Source organism: Polistes fuscatus, unplaced genomic scaffold (genome assembly GCF_010416935.1).
Source record: "Polistes fuscatus isolate 324 unplaced genomic scaffold, CU_Pfus_HIC Scaffold3, whole genome shotgun sequence".
NCBI classification, from domain to species: domain Eukaryota; kingdom Metazoa; phylum Arthropoda; class Insecta; order Hymenoptera; family Vespidae; genus Polistes; species Polistes fuscatus.
Window position 1 is genome coordinate 607,225 of NW_025113107.1, and position 22,016 is coordinate 629,240.

At 29.0% G+C, this 22,016-nt stretch overlaps 1 protein-coding gene across 2 annotated transcripts in view; it reads right to left on the reverse strand.

Moving 5' to 3' along the window:
- Positions 1-259: 259 nt before the first annotated feature.
- The window catches only part of LOC122520213 (probable E3 ubiquitin-protein ligase bre1), a 52,219-nt gene continuing 30,462 nt past the window's right edge, over positions 260-22,016 (reverse strand). For both annotated transcript variants that reach the window (XM_043640269.1, XM_043640268.1), the window contains exons 2-5: positions 13,139-13,990; positions 4,089-4,452; positions 2,587-2,954; positions 260-2,486 (exon numbers count right to left, since the gene is read on the reverse strand). In XM_043640269.1, the coding sequence (XP_043496204.1) occupies positions 1,396-2,486; positions 2,587-2,954; positions 4,089-4,452; positions 13,139-13,367 (2,052 nt within the window). In that variant the 5' untranslated portion in view covers positions 13,368-13,990 and the 3' untranslated portion in view covers positions 260-1,395. The remainder of the gene's footprint in view (positions 2,487-2,586; positions 2,955-4,088; positions 4,453-13,138; positions 13,991-22,016) is intronic.

The window sequence follows — 22,016 nt, forward strand, 5'->3', positions numbered from 1 at the left end:
CTACACAGAGAGGTAAGAAAATTATGTATATATAAAAGAGTTGTTACTATATATCAATCGACCTAGATCTATATTTTAAATTTGCATATAATTAACAATTTTGCAATTATTATTTAGTAATCTACCTGCACGTGATTAGGATAACACGAATATTCCATTAATGGATTAATTAATTTCTTGCAAGTTCTGTTTATTTCGAAGCACTTATATATATATATATATATATATATTAATTATTTTAATGGACTTGCGGTAGAGGTTTTATTTCATATTTCTTTATTGTAATACTTGTACAATAGTCAATAATGTATTTTAAATATGTTTTCATTCTAAATTTTCACTTTTTACCAAGCGAAACGATGATAAACATTGAGATTGATATAATTTTGTTCTCCTCCCCTCTCGAACTTTATTAATTTAATCCTGATTAAAAGTTACGTTTAATAGGATTAGGAAAAAAAGAATAGGGAGATTTGTGCGTATGAAAAAAAGCTGCTTTTTTTGTTTTTTTTTAATGGTGTATGGCACGGTTCTTGCGTTAAGAACTGTATTCCATAATCGAAAGAAATCTAATTATTAAAGAAAAAAAAAAACATAGTGTTCATATAAATCTATTAGATTAATCACATTTATGATCTGACACACGAATAATCCATATATTAATAACTTTTACGTCAAATAATAAAATAAGAATTTCTAATATGTTATATATATAAAAAGAATAGAAGAAAAAAGAAAAAAAATACAGATGCGAATGCCAATAATAAATGGCCTGAAAAATAAATGATCTTCGGCTAAACATTTAAATATAATAATTATACGCTATTTTCGTTATTAAATATTTTTCAAGAGAGGACAAAATACACATATACATATTATCTCTTAGGAATACAGAGTTTGAACAATTTCATTCGATCTATATAAAAGAATTAATTAATTATCCGTTAAAAATAAAACAAAACCAATAAGTACACTTAAAATATCTCTCTTTCTCTCTCTCTCTCTCTCTCACACACATTAATCGCAACGAATTGATAAAATTGACGATATTGAAATCAAACGATAATTTTTGTCTCTAATCTCGGTGTAAGCGAGCGAGCAAATTTGAAATTAAGCAATGGAAACTGCTGAATTTCTATTTACGTATTACAACGCTTTAATATATCACGGAACTACATAAAAAGCGTATCACGTATTAAAGTGATGAATCCTTTTTGTGGGCAACGATTCACGTATGCACTGGACACCACGAAAATGCAATTTCATTATATTCTCTATCCTTCTTTCCCCTCCACCCTCTCTCTCTCTCTCCCCATTGGGTCTCTCTCTAAAAAAATAATTTTACAAACGAGGGGGTTCAACTTACAGGGTTATTTCTTTTTTCCCCGTTTAATTTTAAACAATAACCCCGTGCTGAGCTAACAATTGTTTTCTTTGTAACAAACTCGGCGACTCGATTTCGACGTTCTCATTCCTATTGGTAGCATCGAATGATTTCGACGTTTTGAGATTAGTCATTGCCTTGGAACAACTGTTCGTAGCAATTTCCAAGGATTTGGAACTTCTTAGGGAAGCATTAGCTAACTTCTTGATTGTCTCTGATATTGGACACTTAATGAAGTCTGCTTTCTCGCGTTCTCTCTCTTTGATCCTTTGATTATCATCTATCGCATGAAGCGAAGGATCATTAGAGTCTACATCAATTTGCTTCCTATCATCAAGTTTTTTCTCAATCGTCGTATTTTCGTCTTTTCGTTCGTTTATATCGTTCGATTTGCTATCTACAATAACATCAAGCTCTTTCTTGGTATTATCGTACTTACTACTACTACTATTACTACTACTACTACTACTATTACTACTACTACTATTACTACTACTACTACTACTATTATTATTATCGTTTTTCCTATTATTATCGTCCTGTCCTAGGAGAGATTTAGGCGGTGCTTCAACGTAACCACTTTCATCGCTGTCAGCTTCCTCGTCCAAAGAATCCAACGTCAAAAATGAAGTATCTTCATTTTGGGACAATTGACGGCTCAACCTACTACTTGGATATTTTTCCAATACTCGCCTTTCCTTCTCTTGCGTGCTTTCAATTCTATGATGATGAATCTCACCCCTAGGCCTATAATCCACCACTTCGTCGAAATCCTCGACGTCCTCGAATTCAAAACGATTCAGAGGGGTGTTTACAGTTTCTTCCACTTCCTCTTCCTCCTCCTCCTCTTCTTCTTCCTCTTCCTCCTCCTCCTCCTCTTCTTCTTCTTCTTCTTCTTCTTCTTCCATAGACTCGTCTTCCTCATTTCTCAAGGAAAACCTCTTTCGATTGGGTGTTATGTTACAACGATGAAAACGTGGACTACCGGCACACGTCATAAAATTAGGTGAACCTTCGGAATTTCTTCTCGGTCCAACACCACCTCTTACGTTTTCTTCCTCGTAAAGGATCCTAGCGTTTGCTTGATGATGTTCCGTCTCACCTGAATAATACAAAATGATAATATTGTTATTTATTTTATTTAAACTAAAAACAATTGGACCTTGCGTTCAATATTATTAGATGTTTTAAATTATGCTCACCAGCAATTTGATGATCCTCAGGACCAATCGTTCTTTCTTCACTAGTTGCTGTACTAGCTGTTTCACAACCACTCGATATACTTCCATTCTCGTCAGAAGATTCTCGATTGAGTGCATCCAAAAGACGTGCCAATCTCCAACCATCCTGATCCTGCCAACTTCTTGCAACTGTTTCCAACGTTCTCAGGTCCTCGAGTAATCGTTGTTGTTCGATCTCTTCTGCAACGGCATCTTCCTCGATGGCTGAAAGTTTCGGCGCACTTTTGGACCTTTCCAAAGGTGGCCGATAATTTTGACCACCCGTACTCAATAAAAGTTTTCTCCTAGGTAACGAAGGATTTTCGTAGAGAGCATTTGCCAAGGACAACCTGTAAATATACATTTTCTTTTTTATTATTACATATTTATATATTTATATTATATTATTAATATTTAATATAATTGTGTGATTGCTGATTTATATTATAATGAAACTATATATATATAAATATAATTTATAATAATTTTATAATTATTATATTTAATAAATAATGAAATTAAATTTATTTATTTATATTAATAAATTTACTTATATAAATAAATAAATATAATTTATATATTATATATTTATTATATTATATTATATTTATATATATATACATATATAAATATAATATTGTTCGAACTAACACACCTGTTTTCTTATATAATTTACCCCTGTGAAAATACTCGAACTAATAGAAAGAAAAACAAATAATACTTGTTTAAGTTGTTCTTAAGAAGAAAATGTCGTGGAATCTATGACCCGAATGCACATTAACGATCACTTCGACCCGAATCGTGACTGGATCCTCTACTTCTGGCGAACCACGACAGAAACGTGACCTGAATTCTACCTTTTCGCCGAAGGTCAAGACATTGCGATGCTTTGAACGCAAAACACGAGAAGAATTCTTTGATTATCCTTGATCTTTAAAGATCCGATAAAGAAAGAACCATTTTATTTTCAACATAATTATTACGAAAAAAGTAACTTTTATTTTTCCCTCCCACCCTTACCCGTAGAAAACAATTCTCGATGCCATAAATAATTAAATTTGTTATACAAATGTATTTTTATATAAATAAAAACAAAAAAATATATATATATACCAGATAAACGAATCTCTACGTAAAAATATTTCTATCAATAATATATGCAAATATTTTGTCAATAAAAATTCCAACAAAGTCAATTTTTTCGTTATAATGTAAACATGTGACGCTCACTGTTTAAACTATAACAACATATTATATGAAACATGGTACAATAAATATTCATACTATTAAACGGTAAATGTAAAAAAAATACATCATATGTAAATTTATAAATCATATAAATATGAAAATCATTTTTAAAATAAACAAACAAAAAATTATAATTATTCGAGAGACCGAAATAAATGCCTATACTCGAAAAAAAGGGTTGTTCCTTGACTTATTGAAATGCAAAAGAAAAAAAAAATATCGAATGATAATCTTACCTAGCATTTTGCCTGGAGACCTTATCTCTGCGAAATTCAAGCAGGGCTTGTTGTAACCTTGCATTCAAGGTCGAAGCTAATCTCCTTGCTGTAGACTCTTTACTGCATAATGCAGCATGGCACCTTAATTCAGGCCTAAGCCTACGCCCTTCGTGTCTGTAAACCCAAACGAAAAGTCGTGGATGGGATACCGGTGCTGTACAATAAGTCACTCTATGAGCCCAATATTCCGTTAAACCATGGTCTTTAGTTGTCGCAGTCAAACCACCATTAGTCACCGTCAACCTCATAGAAACGTCAGGTCTGCTGCTGGTCACGTAATTTCGCCATAAAGTCGACACAGGTTTTTCAACGCATCCTTCACCTAAAAATATACACAAAAATGTATTCTTTATTATTATCGTTTATGGGATTTTTATTGTGTCACGTTTTCGTTCTAAGCCATTTTAGGGAGGAAATACATTTTTTTTTTATTAAACCCTTTTACACGACCGTAAAATACCAATCAATCGTAATTAATAATTTATCAAAAGTGATAGATAACAGAAATATATATATGTAGGATTCGAGAAAAAATTGGGCCGTTGGACAGACTGGACCGGGACTCGAACCCGAATCTTCCGCTTTCCGGGCGACTGCTCTTTAACCAATTGAGCTATCCAGGGCCCACCGTCCAATCTCCTCACGAACGCCTACTTAAGTGTTTGGCTTGGAGGTGCTCGCATCCCACATATATTTATCATAAAATTATTTTTTAATTATCTTTTTGAAAATATAATTTCTATTAAATATGGAAATTTTTATTTTAAGTTAGTTATACGAATGTTTAAAAATTACATATATAAATTTATTCAATATACTTTTTAAAAGATATTTTTCTTTATTTAAATAACTCGTTAACAATCGTATATTATAAATAGAATATATATATATATTTAATTATTTACTTGTATATAATTTCAAACGATTAAGTATGTGAATCCATAAGAAAACTCATATTTGTTATAATTTCAATGAGAACAAATCCAAATTTATCGTAATAACGATTTGTTAATTTATATTTCGCGATAATTAATATTATTAAATTTGATTAATTATTCTCGTTGCGTATATATATCACAAAGAGATTATAAGCTTCAATAACGTATTATAATATATTAGTATGACAAAGGAATTTGTGATGGGGTGGCACAGAGAATCAATCCCAATGTCGAATAAGTATAGGTATGTTTGTTGGAACGTCACACGAGTTCCAGTAACGATATCCTTTCAGGGTTAGCTTTAATATATCGTATTCGTATGAATACTCTTGGTATACATACAAACATACACACGTACATACATATATACAATCTTATACGCAATGGAAGCTCACAAACAGTACTTGCATTCCGTGGTATATACGCGATTGGAATACTATCAACCAACTTGAACATTTCAACTACTATGATATGTAGTACAATAAACCGCGCGCGTGTGTGTGTGTGTGTATCTGTCTGTACTGGAAACGAAGAAGACTGGGTAGTAGAGTGAAAAGGTTTATCCTGACCTTCGATATAGTTCGATTCGCCGTTCGACTCTTACCAATTTAGAAATACAGGAAATGCTAGTACAGTTACTTAGACTGCGAGAAAGGAGGGTACCAGTTAAAGATATCACAGTGGAAGACACAGAAAAAAAAAGAAAATATTTCAAATGAAATTGTATTTTATTGAAAATTATTCCGAGATATATTCTACACGACAAATGTCGGTATAGTAATTTATTGTAATGAATAAATGAATTAAATGTAATATGTCGATTATTTAGAAATATAACATTTTTGATATATTTTGTAGATTATAAAAATTTAATCTTAACGTTCATTTAAGTATAATACTTAAGAGTGTATTTACCGTATCTAGATAACATTAAATATAAATGATGATAATAGAGTACGGTATCGTTTGTTGTTAATAAAAATATCTTGTAATTGTACGTTATTTTTCTAAGACGTTTCAAACAACTTTGTAGATTATGAGATTTAATTTGTTTTCATTGGAAATAAAAAAAAAAAAGATACGACGAGTATATTTGTCGTATCTAGATTTTTTTTTTATTGATCAATGGTATAAATAGAAACGAAATATTTTATTGTAATATAAGGTACTTGTAACGAAAAAAGATGTTTAAATAAGAAGAGGAAAATTTGATTTTATGTTAAATAGAGATTGATTAAAAATACGATTTGTTTAATTCGCGGATAAAGATGAAAACGTTATTTTCTTTATTTTTTTTTAATCTAAAATCACGCGAATCGTAATTTTTGTTATATCCATTCATTTTTTGTATTTTTTATATTTCTTCTTTTCTTTTTTCTTTTTTTTTTTATTTTATAAAGATCGTTATCACAAGATCGTTCGATTAGTTTTGCAAGATCTATAGATTTTCACGATCCTCACACGTGCTTCATTTTCAAGATTACCTTTAGCGATTGCATGACGTCAGTTGTTGCTATGACTCGTCCAACTTTATCGTCACGTTCAGCAAAAGGAGAATTTTTAAAGAGTTTTATGCGATTTCACCTCGTTTAAACGCTTTAAAAGATGAAATAAAAGAAAAAAAGTACAATAAACATTGATTTTCACTTTCCGCGAATGAACACTTCTTCTTGTTGACAAATAAAAAGTTCAATGAACAGGAACTGACCGACAGATATTTTGTTTTATAAAACGAACACGTGGTTATCTATCCATCCGATTTCTATGTTATTTTTATGATAATACATTGCAATCTTTATGACTAAAAGAACTTTGTACGTTTATATCATTATTATTAAAACATTACGTGATAAAGTAACATTTATATACATTTATTCGAGAATAATATTTATCGTAATGAATAATAAATAAATATAGTATTCTTTCTCTCGATTATTAAAAATCCTGCAATTTGTAATTAAAAAAAAAAAAAAAAAATGATGAAAATTCATAAAACGTACAATTACGTTCGTCTATAAATAAAACAAAATTAAAATATATCGTTTCGCTATCCAATTGTTTAATATCTCATTCTACATTATGACTATATATATGTTTTTTATTTTTTTAAATAATAAATAAGAAACAAATACGTAACGATTTGTCTACACCTGTTAATTACGCGCACCCGTGTGTAAAATAAAATTCTATAAAAATGATTGTGACTCCGAAAAAAAAAAAAACAAAAAGAACTATGAAATATCTGTTAGAAAAGAGAGAAAGCTTTAGATGAAATGTATCGGTGTCACAGTGATCGTACACCGATTCGTTGCATGTTTCATTATTATTACTGTGCTAACGGAAAAACGGAAGTAGCAATGAAACGATGCGGAAGAGGAAGTGAATAAATACTAAACGAAGAGGACCAACAAGATTCGATCGCTAGCCCGTAACATTCCGTTAGATATTATCCAATTAAATACTATACCGAACGATCCTCCCATTTTACTTGATTTGATTTGATTTTTTTTTTGTTCTTCCATTATCTCGTACATCTTGGTCAGGAAAACTCGCCAACCTTTGGAACATTCAACATAATTCAAAGAAGAAACGATTTCAACTATATATCTACGTAATCTATGATATATCACATACTAACTTTTAAACTATTATAACTCGATGATATAATGCTTACGATATTATTTACTCATATTTAATATCGATTATATTTCTTCTCTTATTTATATATATATATATATAAATTTTTTTTTCCAAATAATTTGTCAAATAACAACAAAATTGATAAAAGTTTTGAGCAATAATTTTGGAATTCATTTCAAGATGTTTAATACGAATTGTGGTTTAATATAAAAGATGATTATGTTATTGAAATTTTTACAAAATCGTAATTAATAATAATATATATATACATTTGATTCATTAAATTTTATTAAATTATTAATTAATTTCAACGTTACTCTATTATCAAATGTAATTTAAATAATTTTAAACCTATTACTATGTAGATACGAAAATTGCATACACATTATATATACGTGTATGTATTCTAACAACACACAACACGCAAAGATAAGCACAAGTATCATCATTATCATCATCATCATCATCATCATCATTCAATTTGATCTTATCGAAACAGAGAAAATCGCAACTTTGATTTATACGTTAGCTGATCGTGAAAGATTACTCTTGAACCTTTACGTGCGACGATCTTGTTAATTAATCGTTCGTAATTATTATATAACTTACGATCGAAATAAATATCATGATCTGGAAACTGTATAATACGCGTGAGATGGATACTTTCTTATAAGATTAAAATAAAATATGAACAAATAAAAAAGAGGCAAACGAAAAACATTTTAAATCACATCTCAAATTTTAAACCACATAAAAGAAAAGTTAATATATATTTAACGTTAAAACACATGGAATATAAAATTTTGGCACGAATTTATTATGCGTTTTATACGCATTACGTTGAAATATTATTTAGAACGAACACGTTGCTAAAGCAAGAAATACGTTTTTTTTTTTTTAAATCTTACCGCGAATTTCATTGCGAAAAATTTCAACGCTACTTTTTTTTTCTTATTTCTTTCAAAGTAAACGTAATACAAATCATTGAAAATAAAAGGAGAACATTTGTCACGATTTTAACATGAATGGAAATGATTCAACGACGAGAAGAAATATACGATAGAAGTTTAATATGAGTGATGATAAATCTTGTGTATTATTTTTCTTCGAAAAAAATGTTAAAAGAGAGAGAAAAAAAAAAGAAAAATAACGGGTACACACAGACGGACGAAATGAAGATTTGACGCATTTATACAAAAAAAAAGAAAAAGAAAAAAGAAAAAAAAAATAGATAAAACTCGAACTTTGTTTCCTAAATACGCGTAGTAACTATTCGTTTACTTTTGAATATTTTTATTACAAGCCCGGTGGTGGATTTACCGTGCACGTAGACTCTTGAAACATAAGCATTAAACGTCCCTGACGATAAATTTATATTTAGAATCCTCTAGAGTGACTCTCATGAATAAGATATTAACGCAGTTTGACGAGACATCTGCAAATCTTTACTCAAAATAAAACAACACAATTGTTACCATTAAATTATCTTTTTTTGTTCTTACTTATTGTTAGTATAAATTAATTTATATCCTTATCTACTTCCAATAGATATGCTAATTTTTCTACGAAAAAATTGCACTAATAGCGGATAAATATCAATTTAAGGTGCACACGCACGTATCTTTTTTTTTTTATTTTTATTTTTGTATTAGAAAAATATAAATTTGATCTCCAACAAAACACAATATTAAGGTAAGCCAAAGGTTCGTAAATTAATATACTTTCGAAATTATATTTATAGAACTTTTTTTTTTCTATTATTATTTGAACAAATTTTGAGGAAAGAAAAATGAATAAAATTTTTTTTTTTTTTTTTTTTTAATAAGGAAACATCGAATCATTTTCCTTGTTTGATACGTCAACGTAAACGGGGAATATTCATACGGATTGCAAAACGTTACGAGGATGTTACCACAATTTCTTGGAAAATCAATTGATCGTCTAATCTGTCATGAAAGAATAGCATAGCATCTGCGTTTTTTTTTTTTTATTTTCTATAATAACACATTTGTATCTTCGCAATGATCGAACAAGAACTTGAATCACCTTATCATTCATTGATTCTAACATGAACGATAAGCAGATAAATAGATATCAAAGGAACGATCGCAAATTGTATATATGTTCGTATATATATAAAATGAATGAGATAAAATTGTAAAACAAATTTATCTATAAAAATATCTTTCTAAGAAATTCATAAATTTTTTTAATTTTATCCTCAGACAGTCTGACTCTTATGCGGTTTCATTGATTTTTACACGTGAATTTGTATGAATTTGTATTTTAAAATACCATTCAAATTTATATGAATACTAATAAGCAATAATAAGATACTTCTAACAACAATATTGTCAATAAATTACAATATGTAGTTGTACGTGTGGTGTGTGTGTGTGTGTGTGTGTGTGGGTGTGTGTGTGCGTGCGTGCGCGCGCAAGTGTTTTATTGTATATTTAAGAACTCGATTCATTTTTGCTCGAAGTATGTTGTATGAATTGTAATTTATTGTTGATTAAAGTATATACGATTTTTTTTGTAAAAAATTTAAAATACGTTAGAAAATAAAAAAAAGAAATCCTGCGAAAGCAGACGAGGGATGAAAGAAACGTGCGTCAACGAGAATATATTTAATGATTTAAATAATTATCTATCAAAATAACGTGAAATATTTGTCGTGTTCTATTCTAATAAATATTAATATATATATTAGAAAAGAAAAATATATTAAACAAATTAAAATAAATTTGATGTGCCACATTTCATCGTGTAAAAGCCAATAAAATTTGGGGACAAAATTCAATGCACACGAATTAATTCGATTATACGTGCACGTAACAAAATCGTGAGTGCAACAACAACGACAACAACAAAGAAAAAAAAGAAAGAAAAATGATCAAAGGAAGCGTTCGGTGATCTTCTAGAAAGCGAGACGCGAAGGTCAGCTGGTACGAGTTCGGGGCAAAACTGGAAAACGTTGTTGCGAATTCGTCGAAGGACGTGTACCGAATGAAATCCAACAGATCCTTCGTCGACGATTTATTTACTTTTACCGTATACGATATATCACTCACCTTCTCATAAGATTTTTAAATTAATTGCTAACGTTTAATAAATATCATTTCAATAACGACAATGATAATATATTACCGATACCAGTTTTGGTGACTCCCGAAATGAGAAAGATATTTTTAAATCGATCCCTCCACCCCATTCCACCCCATTCCACCCCATTCCACCCCATTTCACCCCACACTACAGAACAACGGTCAATAAATTTTTTTCCGAATTTTCTTTTGAATAACAAATAAAATATCCGTATTAATATTGATACGAGTGAGATATAAATTTGCTAATAAACGTACCGTAATAATTACCACTCGTGATGATTAAGATCGACCAAAGTTATGGTATGTTAGAGAAAGTAGGGGTATCAACTATTCTCCTGTAAATGTATGTATATGTGTGCGCACACACGCGCGTACACGTGTGAGTCTATGTCCGGCCATTGACACCGACCAATTCTCATTTCTTTCTAACAACGAACAAAGTTTTTCATTTCTTCTTAAACAGCTCTGCCATTTACTTGTAAAATGTATAAGAAGAAAAAGACGAAGAAGAAATAAAAAATTCTAAATGAGTTTTACGAGGAATCGGTAATAAGGAACTAATTGGAGAATGATTTAGAAACTAAAGCGGAAACCCTGAAGTTTTTAAGGATAATCAAATTTCTTTTAACTTCGTTATAAATCTCGTCTATGAGTTTAGAATATGTTGTTTCTTTTTTTAATTTTTCTATTTTTTGCGTTTATAATACATAAGCGTAATATTTTTCAAGAAAAATAAATAATCCGTTTTTATAACCTGACGAAGTGCACATTAAATTACTTATAACAATTTGATATAAAGCAATTAATGCGAGTGAAACGTAACGTGACATAACATCAAATTACTCATTTCTATGGAATTTCATTCGTAGATCTTATAACTGGTTGGATAATTTAACAATAATGATGTAAGTACGAAAGGAAGTTTGTAATTTTATTCGAATAGAATAGAACAAAACAAAACCAAACGAAATTATTCGTTAAGAAAAGAATTTTAACGAGAGATCTTTCCTTTTTTTTCTTTTTTTCTTGTTTTGTTTTTCGTCATTAAAGAAGAAAAAAATTAACATCGGTTTTCGTATTTTATAAAAAATAAAAAACCCAATTTCACTTGCAATTTATCAAGTACCATTTTCACGTTGACGAATGGGTTGTACCTTCGAACGTTTTTTCTTCGCTTAACGATATTTATATGTAAAAAAAAAAAACCATGATAAAGAAGGATAACTACTCGTGGGATGATAAAATATCTCGAAATTTTTCCATTGCGTTTAGTTTCGTGTAGGTACGAATATATTATGCGAGAAAAATAAATTCATTACACGCGGAGTGGACAAAAAAATAAAAATAAAAGAAAAATAAAAGAAAACGAATGTTTCTCTTACGAGTAAGGAAATGATTAATTACCGGTAAGATGGTGACCTTACTCGATTGCACATTATTCTCAACCTCGGGTTTGTTCGATCCCATCCTATACGTCCTACTTGTTCTTCATGTGTTTCAAATAAAACCGAGGAACGAGAGAGAACCCCAATTGCTTCGGTTTTCCGATTAAAAATTTTAATTATTGTTTATTGCGAATAAAGATAACAAGAAATAGAAGATTATAACGTCATTATAAACGAATAATAACAAAAACTTCCATATTAAATATTAAAATGTGCTAATTTCTTTTCAAGGTTATTAACCGATCCCGTATACCTAATTAATGTGTTATGTCATTTTTTATAAGATATATATGTTATTTTTTCTTTCATTTAATAATTTGCAATAAAAATAACAAGCGTTATCCTTAAAACTTATAATAACACATGTAAAATATATATTTTACCTCGAATTTATTTTTTTAATCTAAAAATTATTCTAATCAGAAACATTTGCAATATTCTTTGATACGTAACTAATGAAATAATCTATAAAAAGTTCAAAAATTCCTACGATAAAAGAAGAAATTACAAATTTCGATGAACGCTAGAGACATTCGTTTAACAAACGATCCGAACCTTCTTCTAGCAAAAATAATTTTCTTGAAACTTCTAATTTATTACGTACCGAGGTTTCTACTCTTTTGATTTAGAAACAAGATTTGGTTAATTAATAGAGTGATGTATGTTTACACTTATCAATGTATCATGCGTCAGCAAAAATTGCTTATAATTCTTGCTGAGAATTGAAAAAAAAAAATAAAATAAAATAAAAATAAAAATTATGAAAAATACAGAAGAATGAAATTAAAAAAGGAGGTCCCCTCTCTCTCTCTCCTACCAGGTATGGTTGCGATAAAATAAAATTTCTAAAAATAAATAATGGTAAAGTAACTCACCCTTGGCCCATCCAGTAAGGACGTTCCCAAGATAGGCGACCTTATAACAAGGATCATAGTCGGTTATCGAGGCGTTGCCCCTGTGTCTCTTCCACAATCGTCCGAGTCCTCTTTTCAAGGATCTTAGAGTTCTCTGACCAAATTCTTTGCCAGCAGTTCCATGCCCTGAATCGGTATTGTCCTTCTCCTCGTCGACGGGATCGGCAACAACGTCGCCCAACGTCTTCATCCTGTTACGAAGAAACTTCGATCCTTTCTCCTTTGGCCTTCAAGGTAAAAAAAACTTTTAACGAGTAGGACCCAAAAATTATTATTCTTTTTTTCTTCTTCTTCTTCTTCTTTAATTTTTATTTTTTTTTGTTATTGTTGTCTGTTGTCCACTTTCAAAATATCACTACCAAACGAATCAATCACTATCACAATTCACCACCACCTTGTTATTATTATTATTATTATTATTAATATTATTAATATTATTAGTCTTTATCTTGAATTTTTATTCAACTTCGAGATATAATAACTATATAATCCTAATTATTTACGTCTATTAAAACGATTGGCATATTTTTTATCCTTTCTATCTTTCTTTTTTTTATTCGTCACATTTACCAGACTACATTATGCGACTGAACTTCTTCTTCTTCTTCTTGTTTCTTCGTTAATTCTACGACGATGACGAACTATTATTATCACTTTGTTTTTAAATATATATATCTCGATAGTAGTAGTACTTTATCCTTTGTTCCGATAAATTTCTATTTTATCAAAAAGAGACTTTTGGTAAGTAAATCGTTTATTTCAACAATCGATACCCCTCTTTCTTCTTTGCCACGTAACAAACACGTGTGGATTCTGTAACAAAAAAGAAATAATTATTTATCGATGCGTGAGTGTGTGTGTGTCTGTGTGTGTTAAGCGTATACGTATTTTTTTGGAAAAGATTTTGATGAATACATGTCAACGTTATTATCTTTTCGTGGTACGAGAAACAACGAAACGTGTAAAACATGTTAAATATTTTCTACGGTATAACGTATTCTTTTGTACTGTTGTTGGGAAAATGTTGAGAAAAAATGCGGGTAGTTTGATAAAAAAAACTCGCTTATTACGTATTGTTATACACACGCTCGCTCACTGTAAATACACAGTATGTAAATTCTTTTTGATAAATCGGTAATTATCTTCTGTTTTTTTTTCTTCTTCTTCTTTTTTTGTTCGAATGCGCAGGCATTTACAAATGTTAATAATGTGTCACGAGAGAATACAATTTTCAACGAGAAACGCAATATGATTTTCCGAATGATTTATTTTTTTCGCGTTCTTTGTAGAAAATTCAAATGAAATATTTGGAAGATTGATTTCCAAATATAATATCGGAGGAATTATTATTATTATTTAAATTAATTTTATTTTTAAACAAGAACAACAAAATAATACTCGTATGACGAATATTAATCTTTAGTTTTCTTTTCAAACGTTTAATAATTATAAACTAATAAAAAATAAAATATCACAATAATACGAAATCAATTAAAATTTTCGTCTCATTGAATATACTATTGGGAAAAGCCTACGCATTAGAAGTAATTACTTCTGAATATTTCGAAAGCTTCGAAGAATTTGCTACGTTGAGAAAAAAAAATCTATTGCATATGTGTATCAATAAAAGAAACATGATACATTCAATTATAAACAACAATTTCTTTGTTCTTACGCTATGCTAATATATGATATAATATATATCAATAAAAATGATATATTATAATATAATATAATTGTTACATATAATTATTTTTTTTTTTTATTTTCGTTCCTTTTCCTTTTTTTTTCTTCTACGACATAACATTTGTTTCCTTGATTTAAAAATATATATTTTTATCGATGCTATTATTTATTATATAAATCAAAAATATCCGTCTATCTTCGCGTTACGTTTTTCTTTTTTTTTGTAAATCTTATTGTCAGTTATTTAATACTCTATATAAAATTCGTTCATAAAAAAGTAGATAAAAAGGACTAATAATATCCGTAACTAATCATGAAACGTATTGGAATCTTATCAGTTTGTTTCATTTTGATAGGTCAATTCAATTGTTGACAATTTCTTTTAATCCCAAATTAGACCATACATCGATCCATCCACTCATCCATCTGATATCCAACAACGATTGGAACATCCTATTCAATATTCATCGCGTGTCGGATATTCACTGACAACGAAAGTGTGATCAAAAAATATCGTGAAAGGATTACAAGGACATCGATGCATTTACGTTACCAAAAAAAGAAAAAAACGCTTATAGAATTTCTTTTCGATTCGTTTGTACGAATGATACGTATGAATGTTATTATATGGCACGTATGTTAATTCACTATTCGTTGCAGTTATTTTTCTTTTTTTTTTTTTTTTAAATAAACGTCATTAAATTATGCATCGCTATTCGCGCTTATGATCTCTCACTGTCCCCCTCCCTCCCTCCCACCCCCTGGTCTCATCTTAAATGACTCGTATAAAATTAATTAGCTCAATGTATAATTCTATTTCAAATTATTCTTTACGATTTTTTTCTTAGTTCGAACGAACGAGAAAAAAAGAAAAAAATTAACAAAAGATATTAATCAATAGCTTGGAAACACTTGGAAACACGAAAAATGCATTAGATCGAATCACGTACCAATTTCATATAATTCTATAAGACTCATTAATATACTCTTTTATATTTAAGAATTATTAAATAATATATAAATATATTACACACATTATTGTGTTAAATTATATTTGAGATTAAGTTAACAAATATAATCAAAATATATGCAAATACGTATATATAAAATAAATATATGCGTTAAAAAGAAAAAAAAAAGATCGATGATAAATCACGAATTTGAATTTGATAACGTCGGGCAAAGGTAACATTTAAACTCGTTTGAATAAATATTCCCCCGCCCCACCCCCCACTCCTGTAAAATCCATTCTCGTATTTTTTTTTTTAAACTCACGCCTTTACTTTTGCAAAAAAAGAAAAAAAAAAAACTTTCTTCTTTCATCGATCAGCAACTAAAGCACGAATTTAACACCGCCGTTCGAATTTCAAAACAAGCAAACTCGGTCTTACGTTCGTGACTTTAACTGAACTAATCGTACGATCTGACTCATTCTCTCTCTCTCTCTCTCTCTCTCTTTCTTTTTATCACAAGTTCTAGTGCTTCTTATCCCGACGGAAATTACGGTTTCCAGAGGAAGTCTAGCCAGTGTATAATTCAAAAACCGTTGGCAAAGAGTTGAGATCGACGAATATGTTAGAACGTGCTTCGAAATAATATTACGAACAATAATATTTTATTTTTACTCTTATCCTTAACGATTGCAAGTTTCCTTTGTAAGAAATTAATCGTCGATTGTTCAGATTTTGTGTGTGTGTGTTTGTGTATGCTTGTGTCAATATGTTTTTTTAACCGAGTTTATTCGTATCTTTTGTTGAATTTCTTTGTTGTCTTTTTGATTTTTATTTTGTTTATTCTCGTTTATTAAAATGCAAGTAACGAAGGATCGATAAAAAAAAAAAATATGATTTAATCTTACAAGGATTGCACGATAATAACGACGACGACGACGACGACGACGACGACGACAAGGGACAGTTACTTGAGTATATTTACAAAAATTCAAAAGTACCACCTTCTTCCTTTTTTTTTTCGTCCATGAATTATTCATCAAATATATTTCGATTTATTGGATCTACTCGTACTAAGAATATTTATTATACGTTTATGTAATATATAACGATGAAAATCATGATAAGTGGTTAATCAATATTTTATTCACGATTGCGATATCTCGTTGGATGTCACAACTGGACAAAAAACAAATAATGGTAAGGTGTCGTCGATGAAAGAAAAAGAAAGAAAAAAAAAAGATAGAAAATTGATATTTTAATTGATCAAGTTCTTACCGATGATATATGATTTTTTTGTCTTATCTATTCTACACAACGCTTAAATATATCTATTATTTTACTTCTCGTTATATTTTTTCTAACAAATTATTTTTCTTTTTTTCCTCTAATTATTTATTATTTCCAGCATAAAACATGACATTAATACAAAAAACCAAATTGCTTGCTTATGTTAAAAAATAAACGATCCTTTTTATTAAGTTTTCGAGTTTATTTCAATCACCTGGCTCATATCATCCTGGATATATAATAAATAATACTTTTTTATTATTCGAAATAGTTAAACGAAGGAATACGTCTTCTATTGGATTTGGAAAATCGAGGTAATAAAATAAAAAAATAAAACTGGTGTGTGTACTTATGTACGCACGTAAGAAGTTATACTTCTTTGCCGTACCAAAACGAATATAACCTCAATAACCTCAAAAATAACTTCAAAAAAAAACTTCAAAGAAAAAAAATAACTTAAAAAAAAATAATTATTATTATATATATAAGAAAGAATAAAAAAAAGAAAAAGAAAATATCAAAATATAGATATCAGTCCACACTAAATATAAGAGAGGTATATCAAATTATTTCAAGCGTCAACAGCCATGGCGCGGTTACAGCATAAGTTCTCGCTTCGATCATTTAAGTAAAGCAGCGCTGAGTACGATTAGTATTTGGATGGGTGACCCGCTTGAGAAAAAAGGGGGAAGAAGAAGAGAAGACAACTTCATGCCGTATATTTGAAATCGCTTTGCCGCGCGTCGTAAATATCGACAAACTTCATGGTGTCGTTTTTCCAGACGCTCGGGAACAAAATCACTCCCCATTAGATTTTCCCCAATGCGCCAAAAGAAGTATAACTTCAAAAAGTATAAATATAATATGCAAGAGCACACAGAAGAGAAACCTTGCACCGAGATTACTTTCAGATGTTAATATTACGAGAGAACACAACGCAATGACAAACACGACATATGTTCTTTGACTACAGTTAGTCTATTGCCGCGATTATTCTTCTCGTTCTACAGGAAATACAGAAGAAGAAGAAGAACAACCAACAACAACAATAAAATAAAATAAAATAAAATAAAGGAGAAAGAAAGACACGATGATTCTATGACGCACAAGATGCACATGCCTCGGCCATGATAATCGTTTTACAAAGAATGAATTCAGTTGTACCTATTCACATATCTATATATATATAAATATAAGAAAGTGTACGTGTATGTGTATATGGATGATGGCTTGTACGATGACACTAACTCAATTGACCTCCTATATGGTTGTGTAAAACTTTTCACAGTGTGTTAGTCATCTTTCTTTCTTTCTTTTTCTCTTTCTTTCTCTTTCTGTCTTTCTTTTTTTTGTTGTTGTTTGTCGTCGTTTTCTTTTTTTTCTTTTTTATTTAATCTCTTTTATTTTCTTTAATCACGACCAGACCCTCAGAGAAGCCGTCTCCACGAAGCGAATTCCACGCGTCGATCGTTTATCATCTTCTTGCGACGATGCAATTTCCACCCTTCTCCCCCACCGCCACCACCGCTAACCACCACCGCCACCACTATTACCCTTTTTAAATTATACGATTTTTATCTAACGTTAAGGGATAGTTTACAACAAAGAGAAAGAGTGATTGAGTTAGAGTGAGTGATTTTACTAAATGCGTTTCTATTTTATATGCATACGAAATTTTCCTATAGGTTTTTTCATCAATCTTGCTTTTATCGTTTTTCTTTTTTGTTATTGATAACATATTTAATATTAATTTCGTATTAATTGAGTTTGTTTATAAAAAAAAAAAAAATAAAAAAAAATCAGAATGACGAATAATAAAAACGAAAATAATGATAATATTGTAATAATCTTTTTTTTTTTTTTTTATTTTTTTTCTTTTCCGATGGAAACATCATCTTTTCTCGAAAAGAAAAAAAGTAAAAAAAGAAAGTTACTTTCCTCCCGAAAAATTGATTAAAAGAGCGATTAAAAAGATCTCGCGTAAATATAAATCCCTGCAACTTGTGAAATAAACGATTATATATGATAGAATTATTTCAAGATATTACATCGAACGTTTAGCATAGATAATTATTGGTCTGTATTCAATTTATCGATAAAAAAAATTAAAATCACCTAGACTGTCTATCATATACTGACATTTATTTATCTATTAATCAATCTATTCACACGACATCACCACATCGACCCATAATTATCTCGACAATCATTAAGAAATTCGATTTTATAATTTTTCTTTAACGAGACGCGACACGTCGCTTTGTTTTCTGGATTTACTTTTCTTTTCTTTTATAATTTAATGTAATTTTTTTGTTTTTTTTTTTTGCCTCGTTTTTATACAATAGATCCGGAACAAAAATAATTTATTAATAAATAAATTATTAATATAAACTTTTATTAATTATTAATAATTTATAAATTTTAAAATTTATTAAATTAATTAATAAAATAATTTTTTAAATAAATTTATTTATTAAATTAAAAAATTAAATAAAAAAACATTTGGCTATTAATAAAAGTTCTTTCCGGAAATACTTATCTTTCTACTTATCTATTTATCTATCCATATCTTATTAAATTATTATATTTTTTCCTTTCGAACGCAATTATCGCAATTGTCTTCTTCATGACTGTTAGAGTTATTTATTTGTACATTATCCTCGTCAAATAATAAAATATCAGTCTCCATTGATGTTTTTTATTAGACGATAATCCCCATAATCATTTATATTAATACTTTCAATCACGAAGTAAGATAATTATTGTCAAAATAATAAACTAATTACACGTACATGCGTAATTTTTCAAGCAAAGCACGGAATCGCAAGATAATCATTATAAAAAAATACACTTGGAAAAAATATATCAAAATGATTTAAACACAAATTCTATATTTTTGTTTTTCTTTTTTGTATTATAAGGAAAAAGGAAAATCAAAAATTACTACTGGCTGGAATGAATAAATATTTTTTGTTCCTTTTATTCCTTTTTTTTTCACGATCTCATATAAATTACTATTACAACGTAGCGATAGATCGTCAACAAATCGTTATGAATTATTTGATCGAAACAAAAAAAAAGTAGGGAAAAAAAGATAAATAAAAATATAAAACAAAAATGAATATTAAAATTTAATAGTTATCCGATAACATCCAGGTGCGTTGTTTTCGTTAATTATTTCAAGATGGTGAACGACGCAGGTATACAGCGTATACAACTCTTCAGTTGCAGAGCAGAGAATTATTAACGTGATTACTGCTCCGAAGAAACGAGAGTCGAGTGTGTCCTCCTCCGAGGAGGAGGAAGAAGAGGAGGAGGAGGAGGAAGGGAAGGAGGGGGAGGAACTCTCTTGTCAGGTGGTAATGTCGTGAAATGGTACGGCCCTGCCCGTAAGAAAACATTCCATACGACATATAATATATAAGCACACCTATACATATAGCTAGATATGTATATTATATGACACATATATACAAGAATACACCTACACACAGATACAGAGAGGTAGTCATGTTTCTATATAATATACTATATGCACACGTATACACACAATTATATATATATATATATATATATATATGTTTATTATATTATTATTATATTATATTATATATATTATATATATTATTATTATATATATATATATATATGTTTATGTTAAACGTATATATTATAATTCAATGAATTTATTCAAAATTTAAATAATTAATTTACAAGTGATTAGATATTTAAATTTGATTTACCTTTAAAGCTTGCTTACTCTTTTTATATTTTAAGAAAACAATGATTCGTTTTATAGAATCTAATCTATCAAATGAAATTTCAATTTCATATATTAACTCTACTTAGACTATTCTCGTGAATTCTTATATCACCTAGTTAAATTAATGAAAGTATGTAATTTTGAACAGGTCAGTCTAATTATTTCTCTCGTGGTTTAGCCAATTATTATTTTCATGTATTAAAGAAATTTCACGTTTTAACGGTAACATTTATATACATATTTATATATGTATAAGTATTATTGATAATTACATCTTCGCGTTCACGTTCTTCTTCAAAGTAGAAATTCATTTTCTGATGAAAACGTACGTGCTTTTTCCGAGATATATTATAGACATCTCTTTGTAGATAAATGTATATTCATTACATGAATTATTATAAATATGTTAATTAGAAAAAATTGAAAAATAATAGACGAAACCAACGTGTTAATCTATAGTTAATTATTATTTCTTTAAGTTATTCGAAACATTTCATTCGTATAATTATTATATCTTTTTTTCCTTTTTTTCTCTTTTTTTTTTTCTTATGGATGCATTTAAATCGTTGCACGATAAGCGATAGGGTAATTACGATACACGTGATGATGATAATAAAAAAAAGAAAAAAAAAGAAAAAAAGAAAATCACATATATTATTTGAACAAATTATAGGAAAAACCTTGTGATCGATGAAAGATAAATTATCCTAGAAAGTTTGCTCGTTAAATCTTGCTGGTGGTCTCGTATGATCAACGTTCTTATCGATAAGCAAAGAGATATTATTGATAAACGAGATTACGATTACTGAGTGATTACAACGAAATAAAAAAAAAAAAAAAAAAAAAATAAAAAAAAAATAGTAGAAAGAACTTTTGGTCGAAGAGATCGAAAGAAATCAAATGGAATTATTTTTTTGGTCGATGACCCTGAAAAACGTTGTCACTCGTGAGTCGAAATCAAGAGCAAAAAACTTTCCATATGAATATCTTCGATTCATGGTTTTGAGGAGGAAAAAAAAAGAAAAAAAAAAAAAGAAATAAAAAGAAATAAAAAAAGGAAGATACTTCAATTGATTATCTTTAAATTGCAAATTTAAATTCACGATGAAGGTCAAGTATATATATATATACTTGTATGTGTGTGTACGTG